We start from the raw sequence: 24,270 nt of genomic DNA, 5'->3' as shown, positions 1-24,270 counted from the left end.
CTGATGTAGGCCTGTCTAGCAGGCAGCCCTTCGAGTGTTCCAGCCCCTCCTGTTAGCATCACGAGGCAGGCGCCTGAGGCAGCCTCCAGGCCCCCCTCATTCACAGGAGGAGCTGGGCCCTCTTGCCTCGGGAGGCATCTGTTTATGATAGACACCGTCTGTGAAGGGAATTAGCAAATAACAGCTCAGCTGCCGCTTTAGAAACATTTCCCAGGGCTTCAGGGAAATTCTGCTTTCAGTGGAGCCAATTAAGTGCAGTTTACAGGCAAAGCGTTTCTCAGGCAGAAGTCCCCAAGGACTGGGTTCTCCAGAACAAGAACTTCACATTCCTCCCATGCGGTTCTCATGCTCGTGAGGAGAGACAGCTGACGGGACACATCCCATGCCCTCTTTTGGGGGATTTTTGTAAAGCCGCTTTTGTACCGCATAACGTCATCAACAGGGCAGGCACCTTATTGACCACATGTTTTAGCATTCTGTGTAATGAATTGCCCTCAGAACATAGGGCTTTTTGTTGCTAATGAACCATTAATTTTTCCTGTGGTGGGTGAGGCCTGTGTGACCCATCACCTTGCCCTCTTTGACTTGGCCACCAGGCAGCTTGGTACAAAGTCTGGCCCTGGGGACCCTGAGAAAGAGCATCTTGGTCTGTTCTCAAGGAACCTGATCTGGTGCAGAGGAGGCAGATGGGCAGGTGGTCCCAGCAGCCAGTGAGGTTGTTGTGGGCAGTGCAGTGGGTGGAGGCTGTTCAAGCCAGGGCTGGGACCTGGGACAGTTGTAGCCCTGGTAGATGACAGCCAACTCCTTGCCTTGCAGGAGGGCCGAGAGCCTGACTACTCCGAGTACAAGGAGTTCAAACTGACGGTGGAGAACATTGGCTATCAGATGCTGATGAAAATGGGCTGGAAGGAGGGCGACGGGCTGGGCTCAGAGGGCCAGGGCATCAAGAACCCGGTCAACAAGTGAGTGTACGCTCCCCCTACCACCCTTCTGCTGGCACTGGCCTGGCCCCCTGCTTACTCTGCCCTGTCATTCCCCTGCAGAGGCACCACCACAGTAGATGGAGCTGGCTTTGGCATCGACCGGCCAGCAGAGCTCTCCAAGGAGGATGACGAGTATGAGGCCTTTCGCAAGAGGATGATGCTGGCCTACCGCTTCCGACCTAACCCCCTGGTGCGTGTGTCCCCAGCCTCCCGCACGGCTTCTGGCTGGGCTCTGCAGAATCTCCACAGGGGGGTGGCAGTGCTGGTAACAGAGCTTCCCCTCCTTCCCCAGTCTAGCTAGGCAATGTCTCACCAGCAACTCTACACCTTTCCACCTGCCCTCCCCTCTGAGCTCTGGTGAGCTCAGTAGTCCCTAGAAGGTTCTGGGCAGGAGGAACGGCTGTCTTTAGCATTCACCCCCTCCCCTTCTCCCCATTTTATCTTATTTGCCTCCGACAGAACAACCCCAGACGGCCTTACTACTGAGTATTCCAGAAAAACACACGAACGTATTTTCCAAACGACCGACCGTCCCTGGACTGTGGAATGTTCCGGCCTGCATTTCTGCCTGCCCTTCCCGTCGTCTCGAGTGTCGTGCCGTGTATTAAAAGTTCCAGCGCTCGCCCACCATGGCAGCCTGGTTTTGCCATCACCAGAAACCACTCCTGTTTCCTTAGCTGCAGGGCTGGGCTGGGCAGATGGGCTGGGATCCTGCTGGGAAGGTTCCCTAGTGCTTGAAGAATCTGAGAAAACCACCTAGACCCTGTCTGCCTGTGGCCTCCCTCCCCCCACCCCATCATCCTGGGTTAGAGTTGAGGGGAGCGTCCATGGACCTCCTGAGTGGGACTGGTGGCTGGCCAAACAAGAGCTGGCTGCACCTGGACCAGAGACATCAGGGGCATCCCAGTGTAGCACTGTGCTGCAGGAGGACGTTGGAAGGGGTCCCTAGACAGGGCCCAGACCTTAGAAGTGTGAGGCATGTCTACCCAGGGCACACCTATGCCAGTCACCTTGCCAGCAGGTGGCGCTGACGACGACTCCTCCCTGCAACAGTCACACACGGCAAGCCTAGCCTGTGATAGCTGCAGCCTAGGCTGCCCCAGCTGCCCTGGGTCCTGCCATTGGGGTAGCCCCAGGAGGTGGCTTTATGGGCAGATGCAGCCTACATCTTCAGAGCCTGCACGTCCCATTTGTGCCGAGACCACCTGGGGCTCTTCCTCAGTTGCAGCTGCTGAGTGAGAAGCTTGGGTGGGGTCCCAGGAATCCAAGAGCCCTGCTTGAAGTATTATGGCTTGGAGATCTGAGGGGTCCCCACAACTCCCCCATATGCCCACACATGCCCCTAGTGGGTTCTGCTCAACACCTGTAGGCTCATGGGCTCTGAAAACTCTAGCTGGAGCTGGGCTTCTGGGCTAGCCTGCATTCTGTCATTCAGTAAACACAACACTGACTGAATGGATAGGATCTGCCCCCTGGCATGGCAGTGAACCTGAGACTGATAAATGCTGCGAAGAGGAACTAGGTGCTGTCATGGAGGCAGCCTGGGGAGTGTCTTAATGGGCAGGGGTGGGAGTGTCCAGGTACTGGGAGTCTCAACAGCAGAGCCCAGGCTGGAATGATGTATGCCACCCTGTCTCCCCTCCATGGACACAGCCCAGAGCAGGGCAAAGGGGTGACATTCCCATGCATGGAGGCTGCCCAGGGGTCCCCGGGCTTGAGCACAAGAGTAGCTCTAGGGAGCCAGAGTTTCCATGGATAGGGACCCTAGGCATTAGTCCCAGGCACCTTGCCATCCAGGTAAAGGTCACCCCTTAATTGAATTCTCAGTGACTGGGAGGCTTGCCAGACTCAGCCCACGGACTTTACTCCCAGGCAAGTGGAGAGTTGGAAGAGATGGCCTCTGAATTCAGTGTGCTTGTGCAGGTGGCTCATTGCAGACACAGATGCAAGGCCAGGTTGCCGGACAGCTAGACCAGACACCCCTGGTCCTGCAGGGGATCAGCCCAGCAACGACCCTGGGCAGAGAAGGTACCTGGAGGAGGGGACACTGGGATCTGCTTTAAGGGGTGAGGAAATGCTAGAGGGTCCATCTTACAGACAGAAAAGAGGCCTGGGCGGGTGTTGGTACTGCTAGAGTTGGGAAAAGCCCAGAAAGGAGACTGGAGCCTCAGGTCAACCCAGAGGAACCTGAACGTCATGGGCAATAGACAACTAGGGAGGGAGGCTGTCAGGTTGGTGGCAGGTTCAGAGATGGGCCCCAGCTGGCATAAGGCCAAGGGGCTGTGTAGAAAAAGGGTGAGTGTTAGAATATTCCCTAACCACAGACTGTGGGCTCCCCCAAGGGCAGTTATTGCTGTTTCCAAAGCCACAAGTACCACATGGGCAAGAGTCCAAAGCTGGTTGGAGGGAGTGACAAAGACAGCTGCCTAATTCTCCCACCGTACCGCCCTCTCCCTGATCCTGAGCACCCCCCATCCACACCCTTTTACATTTTCCCCAGCCTCCTGTAGGCTGTTCAGAACCTCAGCTCTCCCCTCTTGTTCCTCCCACCACACACCGGCCCCAGGCCTGATCTATTCTCCTTGCCAGAAACACTGTTCCCAAACTCCTCACCAAACTGGAGCAATCCACACCCAATCTAAACACACCCTTTGGACTCCCTCCCTTTGACCCCACCCACTGTGCAGGGTCGCAGGCTCAGCTGCCCACAAGGTGCCCACGCTACATGGAACACAGCACAGAGAGTCCTTCAAGAGACCCTCAACCCTTGATCTTGGCTGCCTGCCTTGAGATAGTCCCCAGATGCAGTCAAAGCTTCACACCCGGACACGTGCTTAAATGTGTGTGGCCACTGCGTGAACACTCAAGTCCAAGGGCTCTGAAGGGAACTCTGTGTCCAAGCGACTGAGGTTCCTCCATTAGCGCATATGGGCAATGCCCACTTGATCCTAGGGGGAGGAAGGTCTAGGGAATGTGGAATTAAAAAGACTTCTCTTCGGGGTCGAGGTTGGTACACCGGTGCCCTGGGACAGAAAATGCAGAAGTGCAGAAGGAGGACCGGAGAAAGAATTCTCTTAGAATGAAGTTGCTGGCCCAGGGCCCCAAGGTTGCAGACCCGCGCCTCAACAGCGGAAGAATCCGGAGACGTGGTGTTCTACCTTTTTATAGAGAAACAGGCTGGGCGGCTGGGAAGGCCGCTGAGAAGAGCGCTGAGTCCAGCCAGGGTGAAGCGAGAGAGGGGCGGGGAGAGGGGCCGCCTCAAGGAGGAGGGGCCTCAGAGGCTCCCCGGGAGCTAGCGGAGCGGTCGAGGAACTGCGGCGGGACCAGGGCGCAGCGGGGGGCGACCTTTGCGCAGGGCGGGGCCGGGACCGGCCGGGTCCCCGGCACCCCCCTCCCTCCGCCCGCCCAGACGCGCCACTGCAGAAGAGACGGGCGCCCAGGAGGCCGCGCCGAGGCCGCGCCGGGGTACAGGCGCCGCTGCTATGGACATCCCGCCGCTTGCCGGCAAGACCGCCGCTCTGTCGTTCGGCGCCCTCCCCTTGTCCTATGCGCTCAACTACGTCTCGGCGCTCTCGCAGTGCGTAAGGGGAGGGGCCAGGGCGGACTCGGGGGCGGGGGTGGGCGACCAGGGCGGATTGGTGGTAGCCGGGAGAGAGGATGCGCGACGGCTAGCCTGGCTCTCCCAACCCAGCGTCCCTGCGCAGCTCTGGCCTGGAGGAAGGGGGCTAGGGCAGAACTCCCCACACCCTCACCCAGTCGGAAGTCCTTTTTCTGCCCGGCAGGGGGCTGTGTGTTGGGGGTGGAGGGCGCTCCTGGGACGTTTAGGGCCTGGGGAGAAAGGTTGAGAAGCAGAGCTCCCCAAAGGGCAGGGTTTTGGAGGGTTTCCGGGGTTTTCCCAGGGCTGTGCCCAGCTCCAGACTCACCAAAGTCAGTCACAGTATTGCCCCAGATAAGGTCCTGATGACCTAGCTCTTGACACACACGCACACAGGGACGCGCGTTCTGTTCCACCAGCCCTGCCAGATGGCCCCTCCATCGCCTATCTCAAGCTTGGGACTTTTTTCTGTTAAGGTTTGGCCCACCCTATCTTTAGTCTGTTTTCCCTACGTATTGTGACCTCCCTTGGCTCCTAACCCTAGACCCTAGCCCTGTGGATCCTGCCACTGTGTACCAGACATCTGCAAGCCCCTCAGCCAGGGGCTCAACTAGCTCAACTCAAGACATGGGATAGAGGGAGTCTTGACTATGGGGTTGGCTCCTTGGGTACAAATTCCTGGCTCTATCCCCCTGGAACTTGGGCGAGCTAGGTTGTTTCTGGGAGCCTCAGTTTCTTCAGTGTGTAATGAACATAATCCTAGACCTCATCCCATAGTTACAGTTAAGGATTACAAATTGTGTGGTCTTACCTGATTACTATAATTGTCATTGTTGGGGCCAGGATGGGGATTGTCAGGTGTCAGAGGGGTCCATGAGAAGGTAGGAGTCTGGAGAGAGTGTAGGGGAGAGTGTGGGACCCTGGATAGCTTTCCCACCCCCCACTCTGCCCACTTGTGTTGGGGGCTGCCCAAAGATGGCTTCTATTATCTATGCAACCTGCCTTATCAGATTGATGGGGACAGATCAGGGCAGGGGTAGGGTGGAGTTGATGGAAGTATTTGGACTTTAGCTGGGAGGAGTCTGGAGCTTCAGAGAGTAAGGTGTACAGGGCTGAGCACTTAGAGACCTGACAGGCTTGGGCACTGGGTCTGGCCACAGAGAGGCTTGGTGGGACTGAATGACTGACAGCAAATTGAGTTAAACACATATCAGCAAGTGACAGGATGAATTGTATAGTCAGAAAGCGTTGGGGCGCCTCGCTGGCTCAGTCAGAAAAGCACATGACCCTTGATCTCAGGGTTGTGAGTTCGAGCCCCGTGTTGGGTGTAGAGATTACTTAACAATAAAATCCTAAACAAAGAATTGACTGATGCCCACCCTGTACTTGGCCTAAGTTTGGCAATGATCCTTTCTAAGAAGTCAAGGAGGGTTTCCTGGAGGAGGAGTCATGAAAGATAGGCTATGAAGGATGAGTAAGAGTTTGCCAAGTGGAAGAGACTTCTGGAAGGAGTTTCCTGGAGGGGGAAACAGTTGAGGCAACAGCCTAGTAATGGGAAAGGGCAGTTTCAGGGAATGAGCGATTCCTGGATGGACAGATACTTCAGCCTCAACATTTTGAGCTTCCTAGAGTCTGCTTTTGGCCTCACCAGGGCGAGGTGGGGCCTCAGCACTGGGCCTGGCCTCTCTGACTTGTTTTCCCTCTCCACAGCCCCCTGGGGGTGGCATTGATGAGTGCCCTGATCCTGGGTCTGCTTTTCATGGCTATCTACAACTTGTCTCCTGGTGATATCTACTATGACCCACTCTATGCTGGTGAGTCAGTCAGAGAGAACTGTGTGAGCAAGGGCCTCCTCCATCAGACTGGGGGTCCTTGAAGGGCTCCCATCCAACTGGAGAAGCTCACAGAGACTGGAGAACCCTCGGTGGTTGGGGAACCTTAGAGGGCCACCCCCTTCAGACCTGGGGCTCTTCAGGGAAGGACTGTATCTTCCCCTCAGACTGGGAGCCCCTGAAAGACTTCCTCATCACTTTGGGATCCCCTGAGGGCAGAGACAGTGCCTTCTCAACCTGAGGACTTCCAAAGGCAGGGACTGTGCCTCCTCATGAAGCAGGGCTGTGGGTCATGTGACCGGTGGAGCGTGGTGACTGGGAGCGGTCGTTGGACGAGGATCCTTGCCTGGAATCTGGGTCTCAGAAAAGCTGCCTCAGGCCTCTCCCACACCCAGGCTGTGCCCCGCCCACTCTTCCCACAGTGTTCACTATCTTCGCCTTCACCTCGGTGGTGGACCTCTTTATTGCTCTCCAGGAAGATGGCTACATGGTGGGCTTCATGGAGTTCATTACCAAGGAGGTACATAGCGGGCAGCTGGGGATGCCTCCTGCCCTGTCGCCCATCTGAGCCCTGACCTGCCCTTGCAGGGAGAGCCATACTTGCGCACTGCCCATGGAGTCTTCATCTGCTACTGGGATGGCACCGTTCACTACCTCCTCTACCTGGCCATGGCTGGTGCCATCCACAGAAGGTGCATGGGGTGGGTGGAGTGGCACCTGGACCATGAGAAGGAGGTCACGTTCTCAGGTGGGGTCCCAAGCCTGAGTGGAGCCAGAAGTGTGCGTAGGGGAAATCAGGAGGCTTCTCTAGGGCTCCAGCCAGGAGTGGCCAGGGAATGTCACAGGTGTATGCTATAGTCAGCTCTCTTCTCTTGTACTGCCCTGTGCCTAGGCAGCCACTTCTGTCCTTGGACAGACAGTCTGACTGTTCATTCCTTCATTCATCTCCCTGTTGTCCCTTCTGTTCTGGACAAAACTGGGAGGGACCCAGAGTTGGGGAGCCCAGGGTGGACCCTGGGCTCTGGCTGGGGCTCTGAGACTTGGGAACAGGCATCTGTTGGTCACCCCTCTGTCCCTGACCCCAGGAAGAGATACCGGAACCTTGGACTGTACTGGCTGGGATCTTTCATCATGAGCATTCTGGTATTTCTTCCAGGAAACATCCTTGGTAAGGACTTGGCTTTGAGGGATCCTGTCTCCTCGGGCTGGGTCACTATCCTGCACCTAGAAGGTTCATAGGTAGAGGGGAGAGGCAGACCAGTATGTGGAGTGGCTGAACCAGAGGGATACCCAAGGTGTATCCAGAGGGAGCAAGTATAGAGGCTATACCCAGAAGGTAAATTGAGGCAAGCCAGGCTAAGGAGCATAGACACCATCTTATGAGCACTGGGGAGGCAGAGGTGTTAGAGCTTAAATAAAGATTGCATTCGTGTGGGGCGCGTGGGTGGCTTGCAGTCAGTTAAGCGTCTGGCTCTTGACTTCAGCTCAGGTCATGGTCTCACAGTTCGTGAGATCGAGCCCCACATCAGGCTCTGTACTGGCAGCACAGGAGACTGCTTGGGATTCTCTCTCCGTCTCTCTCTGTCTCTGCCCCTCCCCTGCTCTCTCTCTTTCTGTCTTTCTCAAAATAAATTTTAAAAAATGAAAAAAAAATTGCATTTGTGAATTACTAGTTCCATCTAGGGACTCTGGTGTGATTCACCTACAGGTCTGGCCAGGTCTGGGTGATCCTCACTGAGTGACACCCCCACTCTCCTACTATGACAGGGAAATACAGCTCAGAGATCAGACCTGCCTTCTTCCTGGCCATCCCCTATATGCTGGTCCCATGCTGGGCTGGCATGAGGGTCTTCGGCCAGTCCCGGGCACCAACCAGCTGTATCCCTCACATGGTAAGTGCCCTGCCCCCAGACAGTTCCCTGTGCCAGCATACCTCAGTGTCCCCCCATTAGAGTTCCTTGTGGTCAAAAATATGCCCTCTTTGGAAGGATCTCCTTGGCCATTAGGAAAGAAGGGATGAGCCTTTATTGAGTGCCTGTTGGATACCAGACTTCTCACACTGTCTCTCTCCCATGGGACAGGTACAGGAGGAGCAAAGAAAGGGCCTCCTGCGACGCCCGGTTGACCTGGTCCTTGTCATATACCTCACCCTTGCTGGGTTCTTCACCCTCTTCCGGGGCCTGGTGAGTCTGCAGTGGCCAGCCTCTCTTCTACCTCCAGCCCCCTTTCCTGTCCCCTCCCCAACCATGTTCCTTTACCCAGTGCAAAGAGGCTACTGCTCTCCTGTCTCATCATCCAGGAAGGTTCTTCACCGAGTCTGATCTGAGTGTTCCATGACAAAGCCCCACTCCCTTTAACCTTCCCAGCCAAAGTGAAAAGCCAAGGGTAGGGGAGGCCAGAGCAAGGGGTACGGGACCCGCCTGGGAGGGTGGAGAAAGCTTCTCGTGGGAAAAATGTTTCAGATAGGTTGTTGGTTTGCCTGTCTGCCCCAGGTGGTGCTTGACTGCCCCACAGATGCCTGCTTTATCTACATCTATCAGTATGAGCCATACCTACGGGACCCCGTGGCCTATCCGAAGGTGCAGGTGAGAGGGCAGATGGGAGGAGAGGGCCATATGGTCCTGTCATGGATAGAGGTCTACCAAATCCTCTTTGAGGCAGGCACCACAAACACAAGCCAGTTTATTGTCCTACCAGGGCGCCTGGGTGGCTTAGTCAGTTGAGTGTCTGACTCTTGGTTTCGGCTCAGATCATGCATGATCTCACAGTTCATGGGTTTGAGCCTCGTGTTGGGCTCTGTGCTGGCAGTGTGGAGCTTGCTTGGGATTCTCTCTCTGCCCTTTCCCCTCTCACGCTGTCTCTATCTCAAAATAAATAAATAAATATATATATATATATATATATATATATATATATATATATATATATATATATATTTTTTTTTTAAGTTAAAAAAATTCATTGTCCTACCAAAAATGTCTGTCTTCAAAAATGAAGACAGATATGGTCTTCAAGTATGGCTGGACCTAGGAGCTAAGGCAACTCTGTCTCTGGGCTGTTTTCTTTGCATGGACTCCACTCCCTGGTAGTCACTTTGTGGGATTGCAGAGTCAGCCTTGGGCAGCTCCAGGCCTCCATCCACCCTACTTAACCACCCCAGAAGAATCTGAGCTCTTATTTCCCCAGAGCTTAAGCACAAGTCTCAGGCAGGCCCTGATTGGCCCACATGCCCATCATCACTGAATAACATGTCCATTCTGTCGCTGGTCATTATGGCCAGGGGGCTGGAGTTTTGCAGTTGGCCAGGGTCACATGCCACTTCCGGAGTAATGTGGGTGGGCTCAGTGTGTGTATGTATGTGGCAGGGGGAATACCCAAGGGAAATAGAGAAAAGTGTACACAGGGTTGGGAGCACAGAGAGCCCCCGTCCTGCCTGGGTGGGATCTGAGGCTGGCCAGATCCTCCCTGGGGTCTCTACCTCGGGGGTCTCAAGAGACCTGGCTGGGGCAGCTGCTCATCCTCCTGGTCGTGTGCCCCTTAGATGCTGGTGTATATGTTCTATGTGCTGCCCTTCTATGGCCTGGCTGTCTATGCCCTCATTGTCCCTGGCTGTTCTTGGCTGCCTGACTGGGCCTTGGTGTTTGCTGGAGCTGTTGGCCAGGTGAGGTGGGGGGGAAGGGGGGAGGGGGAGGTGTGGGTGGATCAGTAGGGAAGAAAGTTTCTGCTTACCCATCAAATGCTCTTCTGCCCTCCCTGAACAGACTCTGAGAGGCCCCACCCTCAGCTTGGTACCCTAAGATACACTCCATGGGGTCCCAACTCCATGGGGTCAGAACTAGAGAGAGGGAAGGATAGGGGCTGAGAGGGATTCCAGAGAGGGAAGATTTCCTAGAAGAGTGAGCGTAGGGGTTGGGCTTTGATGTATGGGTATGAGTTCTCTAGGCAGGGAAGGGCATTTCAAGAATGGGAAGAGCATAAAAACACATAGGCGGATAGTGGTTTAGTAGAGCCACAACATGGGTTAAAGGCAGAGGCAAGAGAATTTGACAGCTAGGTGCTGCGGGCTTTCAACTCTGAGCTTGGGGGAGCCATGGAATATGTCTGAGCTGTGGAGGGCGCAGTCAGAGCTGGAGGGCCTGCTTCTGAGTTCCTGATGGAAAGTGATAAAGCCTGGGCCCAGGCCTGGGCAGGGGAAACCAGGAAGACATCTCTGGGGTAGAATGGACCAGATTTGTGTCAGGGACAGAAATGGGGTAGGGAAGAGCAGGAGGAAGAGCCGGGCCCAGATCAGAGAGATGGGAAACAGGGCCCACTTAAAAGAGTGAAGATGGTTCTGGTTAGACAGCTGGGGAGAGGCTCACAGACAGATGGACAAGGACAGACAGTACATGCAGGGGCAGGAATATTTAGAGGCAGACAGATGGGCTGGAGAGGGGAAACAGGGCATCAGCCTGGACTCCCTAGGGTGGGGTGTTGATGATACTAGGACTTATTCTCTCCAGGCCCCTGACATCCACCCTCCCTGTGTGGCCACTAGGCACAGTTCTCGCACATGGGTGCCTCCATGCACCTGCGCACGCCCTTCACCTACCGTGTGCCTGATGACGCCTGGGCCTGCTTCTTCGGGTGCAACCTGCTGTATGCGCTGGGCCCCCACCTGCTGGCCTTCCGCTGCCTTCAGTGGCCTGCCTTCTTCCTGCGCCCTCCCCCTGGCCCCCCGGCCCACCACAAGAAGCAGCACTGAGAGGGCTGGGGACTCCCCAGGACTCTGTTTACATGCCTAGCAAGCCCTGCTTGGGGAAGGGTGGGCTGGGTTGTTTAGAGGCAGAAAGTACATCTCCAGGTGCCTTTGGTCCTGGCCATGGTGGTTTCAGGCCAATGGACAGGATGGGAGGCCCAAGGGCCAAGTGTTCCCCCAGAGAGGGCCACAGACATGCTCAGCTGTCATGGTACCCCAATCCCACAGGACACTTCTACTGCCTCCCAGAATTTACCCATCATACCATACCCCATGGACCCTTTAGTAAAAAACCTTTTGATGCCCAAATATTGCTGCTGCCTGAGTGTTTCAGGATTCAGAGGTCAGGGACCTGCTTTTCAGACCCCATGAGGGCCTACCCATCACTGCCAGCGTGGCCATCAGGAGCTGGAGAAGCCGGACAGCAGAAGTCTGCCTCTGGTTGGTATGCACAGCTCCATCTTCCAGACGGGGAAAACTGAGGCTCAGAGAGGCCAAACTCTGTCTGAGTTCACAATCAGTAGAGAAGCATCTGAAACCTAAGTTCTGACAATAAATTATAATTACTAATAGTGTGGCACAGTTATTAAGCACCTACCGTATACCATTTCAAGGGCTAACCTCAAGTGGTACATGCTGGATCTTACCATATATTCCAGATGGGGAAACTGAGCCTGCAGGAGGTAAAGGTCCTGTTCGGAGGTCATGGCTCCTGGATGCAGCTGAGCTAAAGGACAGAGCCCTGGCCTAGCCCATCCAATCGTGGACTCTATAACCCTGCCTCTGCTGTATGGTTGGTTCATATTTGGGGGAAACTGAGGCTGAGGAGGCAGCCAAGGGGTTGAGGAAAAGGCTCGTTTTATTCCAGGTTCAATGGTTCATTTTCATTCCTGGTTTGAACTTGGGTGAAGGGCCAGGTTCTGGGGGTGACTCAGGCCCAGAGTGGGTCGGGCTTGATCAGACTCCCCTGTTCCTTGCCCCTACCAACATTTCTTAGGCACCTATTGTGTTCCTAGCCATTGGATCTTCACCAAAGAACCACCCAGCGCTCTGTTTCCCAGAGGTGGAAACTGAGGCTCAGAGACACCAAGCCTCTCTTCCAAGGTCCTACAGCAGGTGAGAGGCAGAGGCAGATCTGAACCTGTTGCTGCAAGTTCCCTCTGCAGAGTGTGTGACTGTTGTGTGGGGCCCCCACTCCGCAGAGTGAGAACCTTTTGGTGCCCAGGACACTGCGATGGCCGCCAAGTGACAAATGGGAAAACTGAAGCCTGCAGGCCAAGCCCCTTTCGCAGGTTACTGAGCCCTCCCGGCTCACCTTGGGCATCCTGCATGGAAGACTCCATCAGGCCCCCCTGCTCCATTTTAGAGATAGTTAAACTGAGGCCCAGAGTTTCCTCTGCCTGCCCAAGACCAGCCAGCAGGATCGGCGACGTGGACCTGAACTCACTGTCCAGCGCGGTCCTTCCTCGGCTTGCGCCCCTGGTTTCTTCCCGGAGCGCGTGTCGCTGCGTCCCCTTTAAAGCTCCTCCCCGCTCCCGCGTCCGCCTCCCTCCTCCCCTTGCAGGCAGACGCCGGGATTGCGCCGCCTGAAGGGACTTGCCCAGTCCTTCCTGGGTGTTCGGGGAGCGCAGTCCCGGCGCGTAGGGGCCGCTCGGCGGGGGCCGCACGGGCAAGATGGTGAGTGGGGCCACGGGCGCGGGTCCCGGTAGGTCCCTCTCTGGGAATCTGTCTCGCTCTGTGTCTGAATCTACGCCCCTCAGTGTTTCTCCTCTCAGTCTCTCTCTCCCCGCTCCGCCTCTCCCGTCCCCTCCGTCTCTCACCCTCTTGTATCTCTGCTCCTTGAACTCTGCCTCTTTTATATCCCTCTCCTCTCCCTACTTTTCCCTCCCTCTTTTTGTCTTCCTGGTCCCTTTTCTTTTACTCTGAGTCCCTACCTCCGCGTCCCCCTTCTCTCTTCTCCGCTTGCTCCCTTTCCTCTCTCCCCTTCAGTCTCTGTCTCTCCATCTTTCCTTAGCTTCTGTGTCTCTGTCCCTCTCGCGGTCTCTCCTCTGCCTCTCCTTCTCTATCTCCATCTCCCCCTGCTTTTCTCTGTCTCGTTTTCTTTTCCTCGCCCTCTTAGCCTCTCCCTCTCTCTTCCTCTACCCCTCGCACCCCCTCCCCCGCCGCCCCCACACCCCTGCCGCTTTGCTGCAGTCTCCTGGCGCACGGATAACCTTGCCGCTGCCGCTGCTCCAGCTCCTCCCCCCTCCCTCCCAATCCTGGCCTGGGCCGGCCAGAGAAGGGGGCGGAGCTCCGAGCCACCAGTGTTGGGGTGAAGGGGATCTGGCGGGTGGCCTGCGCTGGACTAAGGGCAGGTGAGCCCAGGGGCGTGCGCTTTGCGTGGGAGCTAGAGTGTCAGGTACAGGGAGAGTGCACGGGTTAGGGGGTGGAGGCTGGGAGGGTCTGCCAGCCTTCTCCTTGGAAGATTCCTCTGGGACCCTGGCCGAGGTGGGGACCTGGGCATGTGAGAATTCCTCGCCGTGGGGAAGGAAGGTCGGGGCTAGTCCTCCGACAGGCAAAGTCCAGGAGGCTGGACTGAGTGCCGTATGCCCCCAGGTGTGTGCTCGGGCGGCCCTCGGTCCCGGCGCGCTCTGGGCCGCGGCCTGGGGAGTCCTGCTGCTTACGGCCCCCGCAGGGGCGCAGCGCGGCCGGAAGAAGGTCGTGCACGTGCTCGGTGAGTCTGGACAGCAGAAGCGGGTCTTGCCCCACGGGAGCCATGGCCAAATGTGATTGCCTGGGTGCAGGGAGGATGTAGGGGGTAGGGCACTGAGCTGTTCCTGATAGCCGGAATCCGCCCCCCTCCCCCCCCCCCCCCCCCCCCCCCCCCGCCTCGCCCCTACCCCTCTGAGTTCCAGTTCCCTTCCCTGAACTCCTTTAACCTTCGGATCTCCTGACCTCCACCCAGGTCTTTTTCCCATAACACTTCCCTGGGATCCCCTTCCCCAGGTTCCCCACCCCACTTCCTAGGACCACTTCTGAACTCTGCTTGACTCTCCCACAGAGGGTGAGTCCGGCTCGGTGGTGGTGCAGACGGCGCCTGGGCAGGTGGTCAGTCACAGGGGTGGCACCATTGTCTTGCCCTGCCGCTACCACTATGAGGCAGCCGCCCACGACCACGACGGCGTCCGCCTCAAGTGGACCAAGGTGGTGGACCCACTGGCCTTTGCCGACGTCTTCGTGGCGCTCGGCCCCCAGCACAGAGCATTTGGCAGCTACCGCGGGCGTGCGGAGCTGCAGGGTGATGGGCCTGGGGATGCCTCCTTGGTTCTCCGAAACGTTACGCTGCAGGATTATGGGCGCTATGAATGCGAGGTCACCAATGAGCTGGAAGATGACACTGGCATGGTCAAGCTGGATCTCGAAGGTAACCAGCCCATGGACAGGATGAACCATGTTTCTAAGGAAAGAGAGTGGGAGATAGTGCAAAGGATAGGAACCAAATCAAGTTGACCTAAAGGAATTTAGGGGTAGGGTAAAGATTCTGATCTGGGGTGAATTCGCTCCCCAGACACATTGGCAATGTCTAGAAAGGGGCTGCTGATGGCAGCTAGTGGGTAGAGGCCAGGGATGCTCCGAAACATCCTACAATGCACAGGACGGTCAACCCCCTTCCCTTCCCCCCGCCCCCCTTGCAAAGGATGATCCCATCTAAAGTGTCAATAGTAAGGACTTTGGGAAATCCTGGGGTAGGATCCAGGCACAGTTAGATCCAGGGAGATCCACTCACACCATGTCAGGAATCCCTTCCTCACCTGTTTCCCTGAGTGGGCTTTCCTCAGGCAGGTTTTCAGCTCAGCAATTAATTTCCTAACAGGGCTAGATAGAGTCCCAGAGTTGTCCCTCATTGGTCCAGCTTGAGTCATGTGTCCATCCATGAGCCAATTACCGTGGCCGAGAGATGGGATGTTCTGATTGGCTGACTGTGGAGCTGCGAGGTGGGCGTTCTATCTGAAGAATTCCCTCCCACCTGGTTCTGCTTCCTCAGTCCATCCAGGAAGATTCTAGGAGAAATTTCAGAGCCCTCACTTGCTGAACCTCCCAACAATAGCAAATAACAATAATAGCAGCAGCTCTCCTTTATTGGAAGCTCTATGTGCCATGAGCTTGAAGAGCTCTCTGGAGTCTCTTGTTTAATTTTCCCCCAAACTCTGAGGGAGATCCTATTACCAGCAGATGGGCAGCTGACTCAGGTTAGAGCCTTGCCCAGGACACATGCAAATGAGTGATAGAGCCAGGACTCAAGCCTCCATCTGTCAGGGTCCAGGCCTTCTCTCTGACCCCTGTTTGTTCCTCCCTTCATCTGCTGAGAGATGCATCGGCACCTCCAAGGTCTGCCCCTCAAACACACACCACAGAATGCTGCTGAGCTGAGCTGACTGTGGGTTCAGTGAAGGACAAGTTAGAAGAACTGAAGGTGGAAGAGAAATCAGTGGAAACTGCCCTGGACAATGCTGGGGATCAAAGATGCTTTGCCAAGTGTCATACTTCCAGGGGCTCCCTGCGGGGGAGTCAGCACGGGACACAGATATCCCCAGCTTCATGGGCTCAGGGCTTGACCAGAGGGAAGCTCCCAGTGCTGAGAGAATGTCAGGAGCACTAAAGACTGAAGGGAGGAGGGTGGCGGCAGCTGGGTTTTGAAGGACGAATAGGAGTTCAGCAGGTGGAAAAAAGTGGAAAGAACATAAGCAAAAGTCTCCAGCGGTGTAAAGGGGGTGGACGTGACTAAGTATCTTAAGAGGGAGGGTCAAGTGAACCCCAAACTTAAGGCAAAGGGAACCATTAGGAGTGTGAGCTTGGCAAGGGTGTCCTCAGGTCTGAGGCCAGAGTGGAGGGATGGAGTGGAAGGTCTAGGCTGAAGAGTCACGCAGCACCCCACAAGTCGGGTGGGTAGGAGAGTGTTGAGATTCCCAAGCTGAACCGTATGCGTCCTCCCAGGCGTTGTCTTCCCTTACCACCCCCGTGGAGGCCGTTACAAGCTGACCTTCATTGAGGCGCAGCGCGCCTGCGCTGAGCAGGACGGCATCCTGGCATCCGCAGAGCAGCTGCACGCGGCCTGGCGCGACGGCCTGGACTGGTGCAACGCAGGCTGGCTGCGCGACGGCTCGGTGCAGTACCCGGTGAGCCAGCCCCGGGAGCCCTGCGGCGGCCTGGGCGGAGCCGGGAGCTCCGGGACGGGCGGCGGTGCTGCCTCCGGGGGCGTGCGCAACTACGGCTACCGTCATAACGCCGAGGAACGCTACGACGCCTTCTGCTTTACATCCAACCTCCCGGGTGCGTAGGTCTGGCCCCTACGAAAGAAGCCCCGCCCTCAGGGGGGCCTCTCCCGCCCCTCCCTGTATCTTTCCCACCGTCTGTTTCCTCTCCTTCGCCCTTCCTATCCACACCGGCCCTCCTGGGTCCAGGCCAGGATATCCCACCCCTAGGACTACCCTGGCGCAGCAATCAAGCATCGCTTGGCATCAACATTGCCCTAACCAATGGGGTCCAGGAATGCAGGGGAAGGGGTGTTCCTGAATCCTGTGGCTGGGGTCCTGGGTTGCAGGCACGTAGGGGGTGGGGAGCATCCTGAAACCCTAGGAGGCCAGATCCCGGGAATGGCCTTAACCACTCTCCCCCACTCCACCGCAGGACGTGTGTTCTTCCTGAAGCCGCTGCGGCCTGTACCCTTCTCGGGAGCAGCGCGCGCGTGCGCGGCGCGCGGCGCGGCCGTGGCCAAGGTGGGACAGCTGTTCGCCGCGTGGAAACTGCAGCTGCTGGACCGCTGCACCGCGGGCTGGCTGGCCGACGGGAGCGCGCGCTACCCCATCGTGAACCCGCGCGCGCGCTGCGGCGGCCGCCGGCCGGGCGTGCGCAGCCTGGGCTTCCCCGACGCCACGCGCCGCCTCTTTGGCGTCTACTGCTACCGTGCACCCGGCGCGCCAGACCCCGCACCAGGCGGCTGGGGTTGGGGCTGGGCCGGCGGTGGCGGCTGGGCCGGAGGCGCGCGCGACCCCGCCGCTTGGACCCCGCTGCGCGTCTAGATCCTGGGCGCAGATGGCTGGGGTGCTTGGCGGCTGGCCGAGTGCTCTGCGGTCTCTTGGAGACAGACCACGTGACTGGAGACTGGCCTCTCCCCCTGCGGTGCGTAGCAGGCTGACCAGGCCTCCTGTGGTCTTTGAACACCGGCTGCGCCCCCGAGGTCCCCATAGACTGGCCAATCCCGGGAGACTGACCAAGCCCCCACCTCTCCTGGATAGTGGATTTCCCCTCCTCCTTCGACTTTCTCCAGGAGATGGGGCATGCCCCCTGAAGACCCCTGGAGGCCAACAGACGCTGAGGTCTCCTGAAGACTGGCAATGCCTCCCCAGGTCACTTGGAAACAGACAGAATCACCCCCTCCCCCGCGGTCTCCTGGAGGCTGGACCCCCGGGATTATCTGGAGATTGGCCTCAGGCCGTCTGCATCTCCCTGGAGACTGAAGACTGATCCCTTAACCCTCCCCCTCAACATGTATAGAAAACAGAAACCTCAGAGTTCACCAGGTGATCACGCCCCCGTGGTCACATGGAGACAGGGCTCCTGTCCTCTTCCCTATGGTGACCTGGATATTAGGTATTCCCATTCTTCCCCCCTTCCACTGCGAGTCCTCGAAGTTTGCAGAATAACAGGCCACGTTCCCCGGTCACTGTGAACAGCCCCGCTCCTCCAGTTTCAGGGGAGACCAGCCTCGTCTGTCACCACAAAAACAGATTGACATGCCCCAGCCGGCTCGCATGACTGGCGGCCATGCCCCACCCCTCAGGTATGTCTTTGGAGGGAGCAAATCTGCTCCCACTTGATGGCCTCTTTCCTGGCTGTCACCAAAGAGACCATCCCCTGGGCCCAGGGATCCGTAGGATTCGTGTCACTAGCTGTGGAGAAAGCTGTCCCACTTCCCATGTTACCAAGGCGACCAGCCCAACTTCTACCTGTAACCTAGTCACACCCATGGAGATAGTGCCTCCCTCCTCCAGCTGTAACCATGGATACCACACGTTTCCCATCTCACCTCCGGGACACCAGAGAGCTACAACTCTGCTTCTTGAAGTCCCCATCCTTACCAACAGCCGTGAAGACCACTCTCCCCTACCCCCAGAACTGTCCTGAGAGTGTCCCAACATTCAGTTCTCCAGTTTTCACCATGAGAACAGGCTGCCCTTTCCCCAGGTGCACCCCAGCTCTTTGCCCCCCATCCAAGCTCCCTCTCCAAGCTGCTTGAGCCCCACAATGGTTGCCATGGAAGCCAAACTCTGGTGTTTGAGGTGACAGAACACCTGTCCCCCTAGGCTTTCCCATGTCAGCAGGGCCCCACCCCATCAAACTGTCACCACAGAGACCGGCAACATCGTCTCCATGACAACCAACCTCCCAGCTCTCAGGAACTTCTTACCATGGGTGGGAACTGCACCCCACGGGATTTAATGTCTGCTCCTTAACCAGAGAGGCCCAGCCCCAGGCAGCATCTCCAGATATGGCTGGGCTTCTGGAGCTGCTGAACACTCCTCCGTTTGCACGCTAACTATATCCCAGACAACAGTTGTGCACGAGACACCCCTGCAACCCCCAGAGGTCTGGCAGCCCCAGCCCTTTATGCTGTGCAAGCACTGGGCTCCGCACTTCCCCTCTGAGACCACATCTCCATTCTCACTGAGTTCTCTCCTCTAACTGCCCCCTACCCCACGTTTCACTCCTTAGAGATCCAGGAGAGACAGAATGTTTTTTACACTTCAAAATCCACAGGGAGCTACAGGCTCTAAAGGACAATTTGTGCTAAGTGGTCAGAACCCAGCCAAACTCCCCCCAGCGTTGAGAGCCAGCTCGGGAGAGATGGCCCATGAACAAAGCCACCCCAGCTGTGGGAGCCCCCAGATCCAAGGTCTTCCGTGGAATAGCACTGAGGCCCCTCCTGGAACCCCCGACCCCCTTATTGTCACATCCATCTTGAGGAAACCCATCCGTGAGTTGTGGAATCAGGTGGGTTGGGTTCAAATCCTGCCGCTGCGACCAAGTGACAACCCCCCTGAGGCTGTTTCCTCCTCTGTACCAGAGCTGTTCTGAGGTCCCAGTGAGTGCAAAGCATACAGCAGGGGCTCAATAAAAAAAAAGGTTGTTTTGTTTTGTTTTTTGGATGAATGAGAAAATGAGGCAGCCGATGGGTAATTACTTCATAAATGTACTTGGGTGGACAAAACGTTTCCCAGCTGGGGGTGTGTGATGATGATTTGCTTGAGAAGCATCACCCTCATTCCTCAGGACCACCTCTACTCTTCAATTTTCCCCACCTCTCCACTCCCCCATTCTGCCTTCACTCTCTTCCTTGCATCATCCCCCATGTGTCTGGCCCTTCACAGCCCTGTCCCGACTGGCTCGTTGACAAATCCAGTGGTTCCTCTCAGTCCCCCAGGCACCCAAGTGTGCAAAACTGGATGGAGAGTTCTTGTATCGGGAAGGCAGAGAGGTTGCAAATTTTCCCTGGTGCGGAGGTGGAGTAGGGGTGGGATCGTGGCCTGAGAAACATTGACAGTTTCTGGGATACGGACAGAGGGAAAAGAGAACAAAGTGTAAAACCGATTAGGCTGTAGAAGTGAGATGGTCGGTGTAACTCATCCTTCAATACCAGATGTGACAGCCCTCCAAGAGACTCAAGCCACTCATCTGAAGGCAGCGTCCAGCCCCTTCGTGAGACAGCCTTGGGCTCCAGCTGGCCTTAGCTTCCTTGAATGGGGGAATGGTGAGAGGCGTATTTCCAGGGACGAGTGCATGGGATTTCTTTCATCCCGCCTTTTCCCTGCGGTTCCTTTCTCCCTTCCGCGGTGCCAGTTCCCTATTTTGCCTTGAATATGTAATTTTCTAATCCCCACTCATACAATGAGAGTCTAAGGGGCTGACACCGCCCACTCCCAGTTCAGCCAATGAGTGCGGTGGCACACCTCCCCGGGAAACCCTGATTGGTGCAGGGATGGTTAGGGAGGTAGGCTGACGGTGAGACTGAGTCCTGGGATTTTAAGAAACCAATTCGACCAGGGGGACCTTCCTCCTACTGGAGTTGCTGCATCTCCCACCTAAGGGAGAGCTAAGGGTTGGTAAACTGGATAGAACCCTTTCTGACGCCAGATATTCAGAAAAACCACTTCTTCCCATCGTACAGCCCTCCGTTCACTTCCCAGAGAACTCCAAAGTTTTTATGAGCCCTTCCGGAGATGTTTTATGTTCATTCAAACAAATATGCATATGCATTTCCCCCCCTATTTTTACACAAATGGCATTTACACAACATTCACACTGTTCTGTCATTTCTATCTAGTTCCAAGACATTTTTATCATCCCCAAAGAAAACCCCATAGTCATGAAACAAACACTCCCCATTCCTCCCTTCCCTACCCCCCTGCCCTGGCAACTGTTTAACTTTCCATCTCCAGAGATTTGCCTATTTTTGTAATTGATTAAAAAAAAAAAATGTTAGGGGCGCCTGGGTGGCGCAGTCGGTTAAGCGTCCGACTTCAGCCAGGTCACGATCTCGCGGTCCGTGAGTTCGAGCCCCGCGTCAGGCTCTGGGCTGATGGCTCGGAGCCTGGAGCCTGTTTCCGATTCTGTGTCTCCCTCTCTCTCTGCCCCTCCCCTGTTCATGCTCTGTCTCTCTCTGTCCCAAAAATAAATAAAAAACGTTGAAAAAAAAATTAAAAAAAAATGTTAAGCACTCTCTACACCCAATCTGGGGCTCAAACTCCTAACTCCAAGATCAAGAGTTTCACACTCTACCAAATGACCCAGCCAGGCGCCCCTAGATTTGCCTGTTCTTGATGTTTCATACAAACAGAGTCATATAATATATGTCCTTTTGTGTCCAGCTTCCTTCACTCAGCATAATATTTTTGAGGCTCCTTCGTGTTGAGTGTGAATCAAGACCTTATTCCTTTTCATGGCTGAATAATATTCTGTGGTATGTGTACGCCACATTTTGTTTACTCGTTCATGAGTTAATGGACATTTGGGTTTTTCCACCTTTTGGCAATTGTGACTAATGCTGCTATGGACATTCTGGTGGCATGTATATTTTTAAAGTCATTCTTCTTTGACTTAATAATATATATTTGAGATAGTTTCCATCACCGTATAAAGATCCCCCACCCCCATATCCTTTTGAAAGTTGGCAGGTTATTCATTGTTTGGATGCACCGTCACTTTTGTAGCCCACTTCCTAATGGCAGACATTTAGAGTCCCCTATTTTGCTGTGAATAAGTTCCCACATCATCTCACACAAGTATAACCAGAGGAGGATAGAGGATATCAAGAGCTGTTGAATCAAGGAGTCACATTTGCCGCTTCGATGGTGGTCTCCACCTTTTCTTAGGGGTGGGGCCAGTTTATACCCCACCAGTAATAGATGTACTCGCCTCTTTCCACACATCCTAATCAGCATTGTGTGTTATCCCTTTTTACCATAGTGAACCTGGTAAATAAGAAACGGTATCTCGTGGTGCTTGTCACTGGCTGTTCTCTTATTATGTGTGAAACCGAACAAACATCCTCCACTTTGACGTTAGGTGCAGGTGGTTGAGGAAGTCATAAATCGTTCTCAGGTTGGGTATGCTGTCATCATCGATCGGTGCAAGCCTCCTCTCCTGTTAGATTTATTTGATTCTCTTTTTAAATATGCGCTTCTTGGGGCGCCTGGGTGGGTCAGGCGGTTATGCGTCTGACTTCAACTAAGGTCATGATCTCATGGCTTGTGAGTTCAAGCCCCACGTCGGGCTCTGTGCTGACAGCTCAAAGCCTGGAGCCTGCTTCGGATTCTGTCTCCCTCTCTCTCTGCCCCTTCCCCACTTGCTCTCTCTTTCTCTCTCAAAAATAAATAAACATTGAGCAAAATTTTTAAAAATGCTCTTCTTTGTTCATCCTGATGTTCCTGCAAAATGTGTATTATTTTGTTGAATATATGTTGTAGTTTAAGAGCATCTGTATTTCCTTTTCTGTGAACATGTTATTCACATCCTTTGCCTATTTGGCTATTGGATTATTAGTCTTTTTTTCCTATTGAATTGTAGGAGCTCTTTATATATTAAGACAAGTCTTTTATCTTTGATTTGAAAATTTGTTTCCAAGTTGGCATTTACCTTTTGACCTCGTTTATGTTTTTTGTTTTGCCTTTTTTTTTTTTTGTTTTTGTCAGTATTGCTTTTAGGATAAAGCCTAAACTCCTCACTACAGCCCATATGGCCCTGAGTAGTCCATCCTCTGTGTCTCTGACCTCATTTCCTCCTACGATCTACCTCTATCACTCTGCTCCAGCCACTATGGATTCCTTGCTGTTTCTCAAATAGCCCATGTCCCTTCTGGGAGAGGATGTTTGCCTCTTTCTTCTGCCTGAAAGTGTCTTCCTTTCTTTCCACTCCTCATCTAGTTAACACTACTCCTCCGTTAGATCCCATCCACCTCCTCTTGGAAGCCTTTCTTGACCACCTCCCGGGGGCATGTCTGTCTTGTTCACCATTATCTCCCCAGCACCCAGCACAGTACCTGGCTTATAATACCTGCTCAGCAAGTAGGTGCTGAGTAAATTAATGAGGAAAGGTCTCAGGAGGCGACAGGCAGGTGGAACTGTTAAAAAATTTTATTAAAATGTCCAAGAAGTACATTAATATCCACAGTGTCAGATACCACAGACCCACAGAACACTGCAGCTCACAGCAAAACCAGCAGAACCCGAAGCTGTTCACGCGCGCACACACTCACACGCATGCCACGCACGCGGCACACGCAAACACACGCACATCCCAAAGGGAAAGACTAAAAGACAAACCACCCACTTTAGAAAAGACCATAGCCCCCTCCCACCAGGGAGCTGGGTGGAGGCCGAGCAAGGGACTAAGGGGGCCAAGGGCAGGGAGCATAAACCAAGCCCCCCCCTAAAAAAAAGTTGCACCCCCAAGCACCACCCCCAAAGGAAAATTATTTTATGACATGAATTATTGAAGATGTGTTATTATATTTTTAAAAGCAAAAAAAAAATTATCAAAGCAAGAAGGCAAATGTACATCCCTGGGCTTTCTCTATAACTATAAGGTGGAGCAGGAGATAATGTCTATAGCGGGGAAGACTGAAGACCATGGTCAAGGATAAGGGTCTAGTTTGCACTTCTCAATCTTTTCCTAAATCTGCCTGTGCATACGAGAGAGTATAATTATGCTTCAGTCCATTCCCCCAAAGTAAAAGCGATGTTTGGAATCAGACAGATGAAGGACCAAATCCTTTCTCCTGTCTTGGCTGTGGATTCAAACCAGTGCCTTTCTCTTCTCTGAGCCTCAGTCTTGTTATGTGTAAAATGGGGAAATAATAGTTCCAAAATCACTGGGCTGTTGAGAAGATTCAAGGAGATAGTGTGGGAGTCCTTAGCACAGTATAGACTCCATAGTTGTCGGCTATGATTATTCCTTCCCAGGAGGAATATAGGCTCAATCAACACATTTCTTTCTCTACTGAACCCTTGGACCATCTACTTTCTTATTTTTCTTTCTTGCAGAGGGCCATTCCCCACTGTAATTTTTAACACAGATCCACAGACTTTTCCCAGAGGAGAGGAGTTCAGAGGGGACAAAACATGAAGGATACCATGGGGGTTTTCCCTGCCAGAGATCAAAGAGCTGAATCCTGGTCTCTGGCTTGGAGAACTATTTTACAGGTTGCCAATTGGGGGAACAGATTTAGTCCATTCTTTCCCACTTAAAAGATTTTTAAAAAGCAATGAGAGAAAAATGTGTGTGTGTGTGTGTGTGTGTGTGTGTGTGTTTCACTTTTTAACACTGTGCATTTCTCTACAACATGACCGCAGGAAGATGTTACTACTTCAAGTTTTAAGCATTTCTAGTCCACCAGGCAATGAATGAAGACAGGGATGGGGCAGGAGTGGGGGCAGGACCCAGGGCAGGGGCACTACCAATGTCTCTGGAGGGACGGGGATGGGCACTGAGCTAGAAAACTTGGCACCTCCTTGATCCAGGAAGGAGGTTCTTTGTCTCCCTGAGAGATGGAGGGGGAAGAAATCTGGGCTCATCAAGCCCTAAACA

The 24,270-nt window shown here is 54.6% G+C and overlaps 3 protein-coding genes across 4 annotated transcripts in view; all 3 read left to right on the top strand.

Moving 5' to 3' along the window:
* The window catches only part of SUGP1 (SURP and G-patch domain containing 1), a 31,923-nt gene extending 30,281 nt beyond the window's left edge, over positions 1–1,642 (top strand). For both annotated transcript variants that reach the window (XM_047097425.1, XM_047097424.1), the window contains exons 12-14: positions 817–962; positions 1,044–1,173; positions 1,443–1,642. In XM_047097425.1, the coding sequence (XP_046953381.1) occupies positions 817–962; positions 1,044–1,173; positions 1,443–1,469 (303 nt within the window). In that variant the 3' untranslated portion in view covers positions 1,470–1,642. The remainder of the gene's footprint in view (positions 1–816; positions 963–1,043; positions 1,174–1,442) is intronic.
* Positions 1,643–4,353: 2,711 nt separating this feature from the next.
* Positions 4,354–11,757, top strand: TM6SF2 (transmembrane 6 superfamily member 2). The gene is made up of 10 exons (XM_047096472.1): positions 4,354–4,560; positions 6,289–6,392; positions 6,833–6,930; positions 6,999–7,102; positions 7,496–7,578; positions 8,178–8,302; positions 8,492–8,593; positions 8,903–8,995; positions 9,952–10,071; positions 10,948–11,757. The coding sequence occupies exons 1-10, from the start codon at positions 4,466–4,468 to the stop codon at positions 11,152–11,154; spliced, it is 1,131 nt and encodes a 376-aa protein (XP_046952428.1). The 5' UTR covers positions 4,354–4,465; the 3' UTR covers positions 11,155–11,757.
* A 625-nt stretch (positions 11,758–12,382) lies between these two features.
* Positions 12,383–17,207, top strand: HAPLN4 (hyaluronan and proteoglycan link protein 4). Its single transcript, XM_047094626.1, has 7 exons — positions 12,383–12,393; positions 12,713–12,853; positions 13,384–13,502; positions 13,613–13,861; positions 14,189–14,551; positions 16,123–16,458; positions 16,816–17,207. The coding sequence occupies exons 1-7, from the start codon at positions 12,383–12,385 to the stop codon at positions 17,205–17,207; spliced, it is 1,611 nt and encodes a 536-aa protein (XP_046950582.1).
* The last annotated feature ends 7,063 nt before the right edge of the window (positions 17,208–24,270 follow it).

The sequence above is a fragment of the Lynx rufus genome, unplaced genomic scaffold, assembly GCF_022079265.1.
Source record: "Lynx rufus isolate CCGP_SWC_20201006 ecotype Redwood Valley unplaced genomic scaffold, mLynRuf1.p SCAF_4, whole genome shotgun sequence".
Taxonomy (NCBI): Eukaryota; Metazoa; Chordata; class Mammalia; order Carnivora; family Felidae; genus Lynx; species Lynx rufus.
This window is presented reverse-complemented; position numbering and strand designations above follow the sequence as displayed.